At 37.9% G+C, this 16,279-nt stretch overlaps 1 protein-coding gene across 12 annotated transcripts in view; it reads right to left on the bottom strand.

The window, feature by feature from the left end:
- GRIK1 (glutamate ionotropic receptor kainate type subunit 1) overlaps nt 1-16,279 on the bottom strand; it is a gene marked incomplete at both ends in the record, with an annotated part of 432,363 nt that overhangs the window by 151,864 nt on the left and 264,220 nt on the right. For 7 of the 12 annotated variants that reach the window (XM_082625518.1, XM_082625515.1, XM_082625516.1 and 4 more), the window contains 2 exons: nt 9,344-9,601; nt 13,202-13,369. The exons of 3 other annotated variants lie outside the window; for them this stretch is intronic. In XM_082625518.1, the coding sequence (XP_082481644.1) occupies nt 9,344-9,601; nt 13,202-13,369 (426 nt within the window). The remainder of the gene's footprint in view (nt 1-9,343; nt 9,602-13,201; nt 13,370-16,279) is intronic. 2 more of the 12 variants (XM_082625522.1, XM_082625520.1) reach the window with 1 other exon arrangement.

Consider the following 16,279-nt stretch of genomic DNA (forward strand, 5'->3'; position numbering starts at 1 on the left):
ATGGGAAAATAATTTCTTGATTTAAAAGAAAAGACAATAGAATTTTAGAAGATTATGATAATAAGGGCAGAAACAAATTCTTTAAAAATACACCATTTGTAAATTGTAGGAAAGTATATACAGCCAACTAACTTGATGAAGAATGTTTAATTCACCACAAATATGAATCCACCGAACTGCACCATTTTTTTAATAAAAGTGCTTTAATAGGGCAAGACCAATAGCTATATGAAGCCTCCATCTTATTTCCCCTAATATTAACTGGTGTTCACTACACTGCATGATGTTGGCTCTTACTCAAGGACTACCATTGGAAAATTGAATATTTTTTATTACACAGTCTGTGCCTTCAGGATGTGTCAGCTTCAAGTAATCAATAGGAAATATTAAGCTTTATCACTATTCAGATAGAAATTGTGGTATGCACTGTGCAAGACACAACATGGATGCCAGCTTCCTCTGGACTTGATGCACTTCTTTTGTTTTCTTGCTTTATTTATTTAGTTATTTGTTTTCCCTAGAAGCTACATTTTTGTGTCTAAGATGTTATAAGATTCCTCTGTACCTTGGGTAGTTGTGGTCCTGAGTACAGTAAATTTGTAAGCTACTCTTCAGAGTCAAATGGACCAGAGCAAGGAAGGAAGGAGTTGTAGAATCGTATCAAGATTTAGTGCTCATTATATTTTAAAAATATATTTATTTTATTTTTGGCTACACTGGGTCTTTGTTGCTGCATGTGGGCTTTTCTCTAGTTGAGGTGAGCAGGGGCTACTCTTCGTTGTGGTGTGCGGGCTTCTCATTGCAGTGGCTTCTCTTGTTGCAGAGCACAGACTCTAGGCGTGTGTGCTGTAGAGCACAGGCTCAGTAGTTGGGGCGCCCGGGCTTAGTTGCTCCACGGCATGTGGGATCTTCCTGGACTAGGACTTGAACCCGTGTCCCCTGCATTGGCAGGTGGATTCTTAACCACTGCACCACCAGGGAAGCCCTCATTATCCTTTTTAATTTCTTTAACATAAAAATAGAAATTGTTAGAATGATAGACTTCCTGGGTTCTTGCTTCTTTTCAAATCAACCAATGTGGCTGAAGGCTCCCAAGCACCAGTGAGTCACTTGTCCTCTTACTTCCAGAATCACTTGTCCTGAGCAACTGATGAGTCCTAATGGAAGAAAACTGAGCACATGGATTTGTGTATTTGTTAATCCTAACAATAACCCTATGAAGCAAAGGTTATCATCTTCATAATTTCAAGTAAGAAAACCAAGGCTTGGAACAATTAAGTAACTTACTCAGGGTTACAAAGATAGGAGGAGCTATGGATTCAGATTGCTTGTGAGTCTAGCACTCAGTCTCTCCATGTCACCATCATGTCTTACAAATACAAATTGTTGGTGCTTGAGGGACCAGATATAGCTTTGGATTATTTGATAAGAGAGGTAAAAAGTAGAAAGAGGTACCCATTCTCCTTTCTTCTTTACTCCAGGCTGCTTGTGAGTCTCTCTTGTTTTTATTGTTTGTTTGTTTTTTTCCTATCGCCCTCCTGCTTTTCAATCACTTCCTTTTTTTTTTTTTTTTTTTTTGAGCATGACCACAAGGGAGATCAACGTAGCCTTTAAATAAAATGGGAAAAATATTTAAGAAGTACATTTCATATGCTGCAATGAACTGCTCTTTTGTTCTTTACTAAATGAAATGGCAATCTTGAAGTTCATCTTCCTATCATGAAGACTTAGATGCATGTTAATGGAACTTAAAGTTGAATATATTCTCTCCCTTCGTTCATTCATTTTTACAGGAAAACATTTTCTGGATGTTCACTCCATGCCAAGTCCCATCCATGTTAAGGGCTGGAAATACAACATGAACACATCTTGCTTTAAGGTCCGCACAGCCAACAGAAGGAGTTCATCCCATCGAATGTTGTATTATACATGGGGCATCACATTACTTAATTTGATAAACTATGACCTGAGGCTGACAGGGGCTGGAGCAATTTGCTCAAGATTGTGTAAGGCTATTAAGTGGCAGATCCAGGGTTTAAAGCTAGGTCCACCTCTGACTCCCCAAGCTAGGGCTCTTTTCATCAAATCAGTGGCTCCTCCTGACTTTGAGATTTAAGATCAACCAACTAACTGACTGAGTTACTAACTAACTATATAAATAAATATCTGCATAAATAGAGAAAAAATTTAAAAAATTTGGACCAGCATAAAACATTCAGCCTTTGTTTGGCAAATGAAGCTGTTAATAAACAGGTTCCCTCCTCAAAAAAAGTAACTGTGAGCTTTCACAATTGTTTCACAACAGAAATGTATTTTAATACCAATAGAGGAGAAAAGAGAACTCAGTACAAAAGATTAGTTTTAATTGGACTAAATTTACCTTTCAGAAAAACTCACTACTAAGCCCTAATTTTCTCATTTTGTCCATGTGCAGGTGAACATGCCTCAGGAAAGGAGAAGATCAGCAGATTTAAAGATTACAGACCGAAGATGTAGAAAGAACAAAGAGCAAGAAACAGGGAGGTTTACGTTTCTCTTCCGAAGCAATTGTTTGCTTAAAAAAAGGCTTGCTGCCTTCATTAGCAAACATCACAGAATTTACAATTAGAAAGGCTTTTTAGTCCACAGGAGACAAAATTTAGAGAAAGCTTTCCCTTTTATTTTCATTTTACAACAATCCAGCAATCCAGCAATCCATTACACTTCATTGTAAAAAGTTAAAACTTGTCTTTAAACAAGTCATTACCTCAGGGAAAGAAAATTGGTGTAGGCACAATTCCTAACTTTGCTAATGGCCTTCCTGTGTGTGGATGTCAGCCCGGCCAGAGTGACCCAGTACTTCTAAGATGGGATTCCAATTGCAGAGAATGGTAAGGGTGCATGAAAACCTGGCAACGATGACGGATTTTCTAGTCCACTGCAGGAGAGACACTTTAAAAACGAAATGCAGAAAAGGAGACAACTAAACAAAGTGAATAGAGGGATATTCTACAGTAAAACTGGTATGGACTCTTCAAAAATATGAAGGTCATGAAAGACAAGGGAAAGCCAGACTGCTTTAGACCAAAGGAGACTAAAACAACCTGACATCTAAATGCAGTGAGTGATCCTGGATTCAAAAAAACTGCAATTGAGACAATTAGGGAAACTAGAATATCATATATATCTATATAGACATTAATATTGACATAGATGTTAAAAACTGTATCCGTGTTAAGTTTCCTCTGTTTGATAACTGTAGTGCGGTTATAAAAAGGAAGGTACTTGTTCTTAGGAAATATACACTAATGTATTTAGAGGTAAAATGGTCATATGCTGTCTGTCACTTACTTTCAAATCAACAATACTACTACTTGTTGTGTTGTTGTTATACTGAGAGATGTATAGAGCATTAAAGCAAATGTGGCCAAATGATGACAACTGCTGAACTTAGATGCAGGATGTACAGGAGTTCATTGTACGTTTCTTGCCATTTTTCTCTAAGTTCAAATATTTCTTAATAAAAAGACGAAACATGAGCCTCCTTCCTCCACTCGTACCTTAGTAATGCAATTGGGAACTGCACCTTTGGTTTGAAAAGTGCTTGAGAAGAAGGAGCCTGTTTATTTCACACGAGTTTGATCTGGGCTCTGCATGTAGAGATAACATTCAAAAGTGCTCAAATTCTAAACTCTTTCTTTGGCCATCTATCTACTCTGTGCACTCAGATATGACACAGAAATGTGCTGATTTTTATGCACGTAGACTCTGGGAACAGGTGGAGCATATGGAGGAGAAAAAAAGAACATGCTATTTCCAGTAGCTGTTTAAATTTTTCCCTGTCTTCTCCTTAAATAATAATAAACTTTGCTATTTGCATTGCCCCTTTTTATGAAGTATCCCTACATGTCTTATAAATAGCTCTGTAAACCTCAGAATATACCTCTGAGGTGGATATATGTCAGTGCCGTTTTACAGTAAGGAAAGCGAGGCACATTGAGGTTAATTGTTTGGATTGGCCTTGAAAATGAGTTACAGAAGCAAGAAATTGGAAGAGACCTTAAAGGTCAAGCCCTTACTTGATGCATGAATTCCTGCTACACAGCTGCTGCTGAACACCTCTTGGTTCGAGAAATTCTCTACCTCATTTTTTGCAACTCAATCAATCTCTGGACAGTTTTAGTTATATTTAATGAGCAGCAGTTCAAAAGAAAAGTACCTAGGTTTTCTTGAGTCTTAGTCCAATTCCCTTTTCATTGTACCACAACAGTGGATTTGATGTCATAAAAATGAATGTAATAAACCACTGGGACCCAAAGATAAGATCGCACATTTTAAATGTTAATTTCATCTTCATTTGAACTTGGAAACATGCAAAATGGCATTTCACAAACCTGTTGGTATATTAATGTATCCAAATCTAATAGGATTTTTAAGGGGATCTATATACCCTCCAGAGGGGAGGAAAAAAATCAGAACTGAGAAAAGGAGATGGGTAAGTGAGTGAATTACCTGGGGAAATACAGCACTTTTAAGTGCATATCTCCATATATACGATTTTTCAAAAGTGCATCAAAAAAGGCTAAAGACTTCCCAAAAGAAAAATTATGTTCCTTGATTGCAAAGAACCTCATAGAAGAATCTAGTCAAAATATTTGAGATTAACTATGTTGCATTTAGCTCTACCAGTATGTTTTGGTCCTAAATTCTGGCCAATATCAATGGTAGCTAAAAATAATAAACCACCATGAAATATCTAAAAAATGATTTCCTGAGCAGAACTCTGAACATTTGATAGGGTTCTGGTCAGGGGACTGGAGTGGGTAAATAGGAAGGGTAAAAAAGAGTAAGGGCAGAAGAAAGGGAACTATAATATATTATCTTGTTGGTGCTGAGTGCCAAGGACTTTCCATTCTCCAACTATTTCAGGTAGAATTTTGGGAGGGCATGTGGTAGAGGGTTTTGGCTAGTATGAGTCATCATAACAACACAGAGGTGTGAATTATGATTGCTAAGGTGAAACGATTCACTTATTCTTTTACTTGACAATGATTGTTTACATTTTGGCTTAATCACCTATGTCAAAATGTTTAATTTTCTTCAAGTCTAAATTTTAGGGCTCTGTCAAGATTATTGGTTCTGAACAATATATTCTTTCTATTTTCTATGGGCAAATGAAGGAAAATACAATAAGCATAACAAATCTAAGTCACTATTTAAATATAGCCCAAAGAGTAGCTATTGCACTTATTTACAGGGTGGTTGAGCATATTAAATGAGTTAATTATATAAAATAACTATAACAATGTATGGCAATCAGTCAGCACTTCAAGAATTTAGTTATTGTGATTTTTGTGGTTGTCATTTTTCTTGGGTTTTCTTTCTGGATTTAATGTTTCTTTCAATCACTGACATTTTTCTGTATATTAATCTTATCTCAAATGAATCCACATTGTAAAGCTTTGAGACTATGTTTTAAGTAAGTGACAGATAATAGTTCTTTATGGTAGGTTGCATTTTATAAATCTCATGGCTCTGGTGTGTTGAGAAAAATGATTTAAGGCAACGGTGGATGAAAAAATCCCTCTTAAGTACTACGTGTTATGAACACATCTGGTTGGAACTCATTTCTCTGATGGCCTCATCTATTCCCATGTACATGCTGAGGACCCTCAGTTTTGTATCTCCAGCCTACACCACATTCCTGAACTCTAGAGTCATATATTAACTGCCTACTCATTGCCTCTTTTTGGATATCTAGTAGACATTGCAAAATCAAACTTAACATATTCATGACTGAACTCTTGATAGCCTTATTTCTCCAAGCTATGTCCATTTATCCATTTCCCCATCTCAGGCAATGGCAACTCCATCCTGTGGCTCAGGCCAAAAAGCTTAGGGTCATCTTTGACTCCTCTATTTTTCTCACCCAGCCTCTACCCCTCAGAGAATTATTCCAGCTCAACATCAAAATATTTCCAGAATCTGACCATTTCTTACTCCTCTGTTGCTATCGCCTTCATCTCTTGCCTTGATTTCTCTAATAGCCTCCAATTTTATGCTTCCCTCTCTATGACATTTTATTAATACAAGGGCCAGAGTGATCTTTTTATGGTATAAATCTGATCATGTCACTCCTCTTCTGAAAACTCTCCAATGTCTTCCCATTTCATGAGGAACCAAAGCTCTTCCAATAATCTACAAAGCCCTCCATGATCATGAAGGCCCTCCTCTCTGACCCCACCACCCTTCCCCTCTCAGTCTGATACAACCACACTGGCTTCCTTGTTTGTTGTAAATAAAGGTTTATTGGAACACAACATACCTGTTCATTTATATTTTGCCTGTGGCTGTGTTCTTGCTACCTCAGCAGAGTGGGATAGTTGTGAGCAAGATGCTATGGCCCATGAAGCTTAAGCTATATAGTATGTAACCCTTCTGAGAGAAAGGCTTCCTGGTCCCTGTCCTACAAAATTAGCTATGACTACATTTCACTAAGATTAGCCTTGAGAAAGCAGAAACTGTTGAATATTCTCCACACTGCATTTGGTGCTCAGCTTCTCAGCCCTTTCTGAAGTGTGTGAAGGGATAGAAGCCAGGCTTCCACCAGGGGTCTAATGAAGCAGAGGGGATGAGCAATGAGCAGTGATTTCACATTGCCTAGGGTCACCTCTGAATGAGGGAGTCAGAGAGAAGTAGGTGACTGATGGGAAGAATATCCAGGCACCAGAGAGAGAGATGAAGTGAGGCAAAACTCCCTCTGGCAGTTCTCTAGGGTCTTTCTACATTTGTTCTTCCAGAGGACAGAATTCTGCCTGCTAGTATTTAGTGATTTGGATTTTGTCCTTAGAGACATGCACAGTGATCCCATTGACTTCAATGGGAGTCAAGGACCATTTGGTACCTTAGACATCTGCACTGGCTTCAGGTTATTTCACAAACTCCTAAACAAATCCCAGTAAAATGTTCTTTAATGGGTAGTTAATTTTGGTGTGAGGGCAGGTGCTGAGGACACCTAAGTCCTTTCTTTTCCTTCAGGTTTACTAAGTTTTCTTTTTATGACTTGATAATTTCTTCAACCAAAACCCTGAGTCAAGCAGTATTAAACCCACTCATAGTCAAAAGATGTCTTCTTTTATTGATCTCAGTTGACCTGTTTACTCTCTGGGTTCCAATTTAATGGCTCAATTGGTTATTCATTTACATTTTTAATGTCTTTGGGAGAAAAATCATTTTAACATGAATTGTCTCTAACTTAATGGGCAAAATACAGACTCATTTGGATTTTCAATTTCAGCAAGTATATATTGAGCAACTGAGTTCAGGTGAACTTAACAGGAATGAAAGGATATTTCCGTCTCTTGTAAAAGGTAATAGAGATGATAGTTCGAATTTCCTCTTATGCAAAATAGCTGTCAACTATGTGTGCTCACTTGAAATCAAAAGGGTGGTTAGGACATCAAATTTTATGTTATCCTTTTGAAAATTATAATTTTTCTAAATACAATTATGCTCACACCTTTAGTTGAACTCTTTTTTAAATTAAATCCAGATGCCTCAATATTATTCATTTATTTGTTTTTCTTTTAGATGGCCCAGCATTGCTGGAAACGGTAGAAATAGTGAGAGAAAATTATGCTATAGAGTGTACTACATAATGAGAAATAGTATTATTTTATTAACTCATTTGATTCTCTATTTACAAAGGTAGACAACATGGAAGGCCTTACCATACCTATATATAATATAATCTATATCTTAAGGCTCTTTAAATATACTTATGGAGTTCTTTTGATAATATATTTTCTTCCTTCACAGCAAGCAAGTGAAGCTCTAAAAATATGACTGCCTGTGGCTTATCCTTCCCAGTAGGACTGTTTTGAATATAATATTTATAAATTATATATACAATCACCTACCTTCACTTCTTTCTCAAATGAGATGAGGTATAAGAAAATACAGAAATGTATAATTCCAACCACAATAGTCACTTTTATCTGACAGTTTAAAATGGAAGGAGAATTTAGTGCCAAATAGAGGAGGCTCACTATTCATCCCCTGAGGAACAGTAAATGCTAGTGCTTGGTGGAAATGAGTGAAAAAAATGAAATACTATTAAAAAGTTCAAAAGTGCTTTGCTTTGTTAATTTTCAATGATGATTTTATTAGTCTTATTACCAAATGTGTAGATTAAGGAAAGGAGCTAATTTCAATTCTTGAAGAAAAAATATTCAGAAAGTAAACATTACTGTGTTAGGTAGCAGATTATAAAAATAAAAAGATAAAATTCCAACTTTTTGGAATTCCTAGTCTCAAAAACATTTAAGCAGATAATTGAATCATGTGATGTAATGCTTATATTTACAATATGCTACTGACTCCTAATGTCGTCTCAGTGAACTTTAAAAAGAAATGCTATTTGAGCGTGATCATGGAGAATGAGGGAGCTTATCACCTTGGGGGTTATGTGGAGGATTATCCAAAGTGAGGGGCCAGCCTCTGAAAGAGTAGGGATGGACTTGGGGGTATTTAAAAGTGATGTAACAGTACAGGGATGTAAAGCAGCTGGTGCCTGGGTTAATGGAGATGAAAATGGTTAGATGGTGAAGAGCTTTAAATTAGAATTGGACTTTCCTATGTGGACAATGAAGAGTTACTGGAAGAATTTAGCTGAATAAAAGGGGTCCGGAACTCCAACAAACCTCAAAATGTAAACAGGAGGCAAAGGGGGAAGGCGCCAGTGAGAGAAACTTCAAATGGAAGAGAGTCAGAGAAATGTCTAGTGAAACGCTGAGCACCCCATGTCTGTCCTTCTTCCTAAAATAAGCAGGCAGAACAAAGCAAGCTTCACTAAGGGCTCATTACTGGGGTTCTTAGTCCTTATCCCATGAAATGGTCAGATTTTCTTGATACAATCTCTAATACTATCCCTTTGTGTATGTACTTCAGAAACTTTTCAAGGCATTTATGTAGCTATTTATTGAATTGGAATCATACTTCATGGTCAATTTCAAACTTTCTCTGCATTATTTAAGAATGGAGTCGTGGTCAGTCTTAACAGAGTTGGATACATTAAATTACATCTTTAATATTCAGATTGGATTACAACATATATTAATAAGGTGATATTTCTTTTTAAAAAGTGCCTTAAGTTTGATGATGAAAGGGTCATCAGAAAGGGTCAACTCACCAAAAGGAAAATGAATTAGCTACACATGACATTTCCCAATTAGAATATTCAATTAGCTTCATATAAAAGAACATATTCATACACTCTGCCTGATGAGTCAAGGCCTGTAGCAAATTCTGGTTCCCTTTTTCCAGACCAGACATGGCCATGTGAGGGCTTGTGTGAGTCCCATACCTGTGCTGTCTTCATACACCACGGTCACTGTTTTCCAGTTGTAGTAGAGGACCAGATCCAGGACTGCCCTGCTGATAGCTGCATAATCTGGGTAGAGGTTGACATAAAACAGGTCTTTGTTGTCCACTGAAGGGTGTTTCCAGCGAGTCTGTATATGTGGAACTTCGAGAGCATTGCAAATAGACTGCACAGCACTGACAGAGGAGCTATGGGAAGGGCCAAAGAGAGCAGCCACACCAAGCGCCAGCTGGTCACATGCTGATGTCCACAGACAAGGAAGGGGTGGAGAGGGAAAGCAGGGAAAAGAGGAGAGAAAGAGAGAGTTCTGTGAATTTAATCTTCCCTTTCATGGTTCCTCCTTATTTTCGCTATTGGAAACTATTATCCACTCTCCATCTGTATGCTGAGGAAATATGCTTCATCCAACTTCCAATATCCCTGAGATACTAAATATTAGAGATGTAAATGGGGAAATGATTAGCAACACATCACAAGGCCAATTCCCTGCAAACAAAAATGAGTTGTTGGTCTCACTTCATTACTGTTTTTTTTTTTTCTTTTTAATTTGGTCATGCCAGGCGGTATGTAGGATCTTAGTTCCCCAACTAGGGATCGAACCCCCAGCCCCTGCATTGGAAGCATTGAGTCTTAAACCACTGGACTGCCGGGGAAGTCCTCACTTCATTACTTATAATCAAATGGAGTCTAAATCTCTTGCTTGGTGTGGTGTTACCCAGAAGAACTCAGAGCTATTCTTTAAGCCATTTGCCAAACGAATGTCATATAAATCAAGTTCTGTCATCTGGCAATGTGTCAATGAAGGTATTAATGAGTCAGAGAATTCAAAAGACTCTCTGGGTGGCTGCAGAGTACTTTAGTTCCAGTCCTTCCCAAAACTCAGAAAGGAGGTCCAGGGTATTGAAAAATTGCTAAAGAATGTTAAGTGATACTGATAGCTAATTAATTATATAATAATAGATTAGCATAGCTTAAAGGGATCTCAGAAGACATTTTCTCCAACCCACTAATGTCATAGGCAATGAAGTGAGTCAGGGCCACTGGACAATGGCAGAACTGACTAGAGCCCAGGGACCCAGCTCAAGGACAGGCTTCTTTCTATTTCAATATCAGCCAACATGTAGCCAAACAAAATCAAGTAGATATGTACATAAAAATTAATTTTTAACATTTATTTATTTTTTGCATTATATGATTATATACACATTGAGATAATTTAGAATATTGAAAAGTGTAAGGAAGAAAAAAGGTCCTGAAATTCCATCATTGGGATAATATCTATTCAAAGTTTGGTGTTCTAATTTATTAAAAAATTGAACACGATATAGATAAAGTTGGAGACATTGCTTCCTGTATTTAACACTAAGTTTAATGCTAAAAACACAACATTTCCCCTAAGTCATCACAACTTCTGCAAAAGTATATTTTTAGTGTCATAGAATAGCCTAATCCATGAGTATGTCATTACTTATTTAACTAGTCCTATGATACTGAATATTTAAGCTGCTCCTATTTTTTGGTTATTATAAGTAATATTATAAACACTTGTCTTAGTTCTTATATTTTTCTCTAAATTTTACATTATTTTCTTTGAGTAGATTGAAATCTGTCATTAAAGGGTATTGATATTTTTAAGTCACTTGATACATATAAACCAAATTGCCTTCCAGAAATGTTGGGACAGATTATCTTCTATAACAATGTAAAATAGTGCCTACTCATTTTATGCAGGCATAACTTTATGCTGGCATTAAATATAAATGTAAAAACATTTCAAATTTACATTTTAATTCTAGTTTAAAGGGATTTGGAACTGCCATGAAATAATAGTTGAATATTTGAATTAAATAATAGCAAAATTTATAAATGAAATTGTCAATTTTTATCATAACACCATCACACAAATAAAAATAAGTAGAAAAATTATATGGCTTTGTTAAAATTATCTGACTTGATTTAGAGAGAAAAATTAATAAGTAATATTTGAGAGCCATATTTCAAATATCTGTGGGACAGCAAATATTCACAAGGAACTTTCTGACACTGTGCTCTTCGGTACTGAATTATCACATGAGGTATGAAGATATAACTTTCTGTATTAAGCGCTAGAAGTGAAAACTGTCCTCAGAAGCTCATTTTCTGGATGTGCTTTCATTGGTTAGCAAGAAAAAATGAGGGCATGAAAGTATATGAACTATTATTTCATCTAGTATAGGTGGTGGATTGAGATTCCTGCTAATATTTAGCTCTGGGATGCTAATATTACTTGACAAAAAAATCAATCCTTTTGAATTCTGTTTGCCAGCAAATTACCAGTTTTAAGAAGTTTTGGGAGTGTTTAATTTACAAGTATGGCAGGTACTTCAGGTCACAAAAACACTTTGGATTTTAAATGTGGCTGGCTTTCTGGGATATTTATTCAACAATGTTTTGTGTGAGTGTGTGTGAGAGAGAGAGAGACAGAGAGAAACAGAGAGAGAGAAACAGAGACAGACAGAGACACAGAAAGGAGATACGGAGAGAGGAAGATAGAGATCTAACACATAGAGATAATTTATGTGAAGATGCCTTGTAAACTTTAAAGTGCTATATAAACATAATGTTTTATTATTTGTCATAGACAACTCTGACCTGTATAGTACCTACAACTCCATCCATCTTTGAAAAGAAAATATTCATATATATATATATATAGTTCCATTTTCATCTGTACTCCCAGGAGAGCAAGTTTCACATTTTATTTGTAAAGGACACTAAGAATCTTTCAGAAGAGTCTACTAGGTGAACACATCCTTCAATCCAAACTGGGTTAATTCTATGTGGAAACAACCAATATTTAGTTACTTAGAAATCAGCATTCATTGTATTCCATTTACTTGTGTGTTTGATGGGCAAAGCTTTCCTCTAGGAGAAAAAGAGCCCCTCCTATTCTGGGGTGATGTACCCACACAAACTCCTGTATGGAGGTCCAACAACTCCCTAGTTAGAGGCCAGACTTCAAGTATGTCAAACGTGGCTTCAAAGAGTCATCTTGGAAGTGTCTGAAGGATGTGTAAACAAGCCCCACCCTTCCAATGACTCTTTGCATGAGACAAACCTTGCAGCCTGAGTACAAATTAGATTACTTTTTAGGAACTTGTCTTCTGTTCAGGTGCAAAAGGGAATCAAATGCGGAGATTGTTCTCCTAGGTTTAATTTTCTTTGACCCCAAGTCCCTTGCTTGCTTGATTGCTTTTACCGTTCCATTAATTTTTTCTTAAATTTTTCCTTTTTAAAAATTGAGGTATAATCAACATATAACATTATAACGTTTCATGTGTACAACATAATGATTCAATATTTATAATCTTCACATTTCTATGATCTTGTGGAAAGGGGTTAAAAAATTATTTGAGAGAGTGGTAGGTAAACCCAGTAGCTCACACCCTGTTAAGATTCAGGTTGTGAATTCTGTGTGTTGTGGGCATTTCCACATGCTCAGTGTGTATGACCTTCTACAAAGTTTTATTTGACTGCACTGTACAATTTCATGGTGGTATCTCAGCCTCAGGAAGGAAAAACAGATCAAGCTTGACATTTTCCATTCACAGCTGAACCAGTTAATCATAGAGTGGAGGGCACTGAAGGCTAAGCTAATCAGAAAGCCCAGAAAACAGAGCTAGGCAACATCCATTAGGATGGTTCAGATTGTGCTGGACAGTGACATCTTGCACCAAGATTTCCTGCAAACCCATTTGCACAGAGATGTCCACTTTGAAAAAGGGCAGGTAGCAAAAAGAAGCTGACTTGTAGAGCAGACATATCACCCAAAGAAGCTTTTAAAAGTGTGAAAATAGTTACCTCTCCGTGAGGCTTCAAAACTATCAAAAAGGTTAATTCTCTGAATGTCATAGGTTAATGTGGTGTTAGGCATCAGGGTTCGATTTCTGTTAATGCTGGTGACTGCAAACTTGAACGCTAATTCTTCAACATTAACAGGTTCATTTTCCACAGTTTCAAAAATTCCTCCTGCAGAAGCAAAAGAGATGCATGAGAAGCAATTAGTTACGTTATTCGTGTGCATTTTTTTAAAAAGAAGAATATAAATGATACAAACAAAATACCCAAAATAATAAAAGCAGGAATGGTCAGAACAGATCCCAAACCCAGTGTTAAAAGTTAAGTGTATCAGTATGTGTCAGACGCAGATAAAATTTCATATGTGTGCTTAAGATTTCAAATCCAATACTGGACTGTGTAATACCTATCAGATGGTGAATGAACTCTAAATATTTACTACCATGTAAAGTATGACTGATAATATGGTGGAGGATGATTTTCCACAGTTTGGAAATGAATCACTCTGTGGTTGACCTAAGCACAATTTCAGTTGTATCCTGGTAGGATTATCCTTCCTTAGAATAAAACTCCTGCTATTCAGAAGCAGACATTCTAGACTCCAGAAGCATCATGCAGAGTTGAGTGGAGTCAAAATGAGTCATATAGGCATTTTTTTTTCAAAATGAAAATATCTCTTCTTCTTTGTGGCTCAGAATTCTGGGGTCATATGATAGAACTTTCCAAAGTGCATGGGCAGATTCAGAAAACTATGCTTTTGGTTTGAGAAACTGGTCCCGCCCCAAAACACCTGTATCTTATCTCTGGAGAAATAAATTCCCCCACTCAATAAACACATGCATTAAGCCTCTGATATCTTAAAAATGAAGACCTCATCACAAGCAACAATACAAAATATCAGCACTTAAAGCCTCATCAGAGAATTCAGCTCCAGCTTTGTTGTTGACAGAGGCAATTTAAGTATTATTAACTGCACATTCTTAATGTACTTTAAGAGCTGTCCTGGGATTATCAACAGACACAGAACATACAGTAGAGGCTCTTAGCTGGCCTCCACTAAGCTTACTCCTTGATTGACCAATAAACCTCATTTAAAAAAAAAAAAAACATATGAATCAGTGCCCATAGAATGCTGAATACTTATAACTAGTAGATTACTTTCATCTACTATCACCACTGAGTGATTCGTTACCTAAGGCCAGTTGTAGGTTTTTAGCAAACTTGTATATGTTAGATTGGTTTGCAAGTGCTTCAAGTTTTCCCTCCACTCAAAAAAAAAAAAAAAAAAAAAGACAAGGGAGCTTCAAGATGGTGGAAGAGTAAGACATGAAGATCACCTTCCTCCCCACAAATACATCAGAAATACATCTACACGTGGAACAACTCCTACAGAACACCTACTGAACACTGGCAGAAGAGCTCAGACTTCCCAAAAGACAAGAAACTCCACACGTACCTGGGTAGGGCAAAAGAAAAAAGAAAAAAACAGGGACAAAAGAATAGGGACGGGACCTGCACCAGTGGGAGGGAGCTGTGAAGGAGGAAAGATTTCCACACACTAGAAACCCCTTCGTTGGCAGAGATGGCGGGTGGCGGAGGGGGGAAGCTTCGGAGCCGCAGAGGAGAGTGCAGCAACAGGGGTGCGGAGGGCAAAGCGGAGAGATTCCCACACAGAAGATTGGTGCCGACCGGCACTCACCAGCCCGGGAGGCTTGTCTGCTCAGCTGCGGGGGCGGGCGGGGCTGGGAGCTGAGGTTTGGGCTTCGGTTGGAGCTCAGGCAGAGGACTGGGGTTGGGGGCGTGAACACAGCCTAAAGGGGTTAGTGCACCACGGCTAGCCGGGAGGGAGTCCGGGAAAAAGTCTGGACCTGCTGAAGAGGCAAGAGACTTTTTCTTGGCCCTTTGTTTCCTGGTGCACGAGGAGAGGGGATTCAGAGCACTGCTTAAAGGAGCTCCAGAGACGGGCGCGAGCCGCGCCTATCAGCGCGGACCCCAGAGAAGGGCATGGGACGCTAAGGCTGCTGCTGCCGCCACCAAGAAGCCTGTGTGTGAGCACAGGTCACTATCCACACCCCTCTTCCAGGGATCCGGTGCAGCCCGCCACTGCCAGGGTCCCGTGATCCAGGGACAACCTCCCCAGGAGAACGCACGGTGTGCCCCAGGCTGGTGCAACGTCACATTGGCCTCTGCAGCCGCAGGCTTGCCCCACATCCATAACCCTCCCTCTGCACGGCCTGAGGGAGCCAGAGTCCCAGAATCAGCTGCTCCTTTAACCCTGTCCTGTCTGAGCGAAGAAAAGTTGCCCACTGGTGACCTACACGCAGAGGCGGGTCCAAGTACAAAGCTGAACCCCGGGAGATGTGCGAACAAAGAAGAGAAAGGGAAATCTCTCCCAGCAGAAACTGGAGCAGCGGATTAAATCTCCACAATCAATTTGATGTACCCTTCATCTGTGGAATACTTGAATAGACAATGAATCATCCCAAATTGAGGAGGTGGACTTTGGGAGCAACGAGATATATATATATATATATATATATATATATATATATATATATATATATATATATTTTCACTTTTTCTCTTTTTGTGAGTGTTTATGTGTATGCTTCTATTTGTGATTTTGTCTGTATAGCTTTGCTTTTACCATTTGTTCTAGGGTTCTGTCTGTCCACTTTTATTTTTCTTTGTTTGTTTTTTGTATAGTTTTTAGTGCTTCTTACCATTGGTGGATATGTTTTTTGGTTTAGTTGCTTTCTTTCTTCCTTCTTTTAAATTACTTTAAAACATTTTTTAAGAATTATTTTTACTTTAATTTTTTTTTTTTTTTACTTTTTAAAAATTTTATCTTCTTTCTTTCTTTCATTCTTTTCTCCCTTTTATCTAAGTCGTGTGGATGAGAGGCTCTTGGTGCTCCAACCAAGTGTCAGGGCTATGCCTCTGAGGTGGGAGAGTAAAGTTCAGGACACTGGTCCACAAGAGACCTCCCATCTCCACATAATATCAAATGGCAAAAATATCCCAGAGATCTCCACCTCAACACCAAGACCCACCTCCACTCAAAGACCAGCAAGCTCCAGT

Source organism: Mesoplodon mirus, assembly GCF_964341445.2.
Source record: "Mesoplodon mirus genome assembly, chromosome: 6".
Taxonomy (NCBI): Eukaryota; Metazoa; Chordata; class Mammalia; order Artiodactyla; family Ziphiidae; genus Mesoplodon; species Mesoplodon mirus.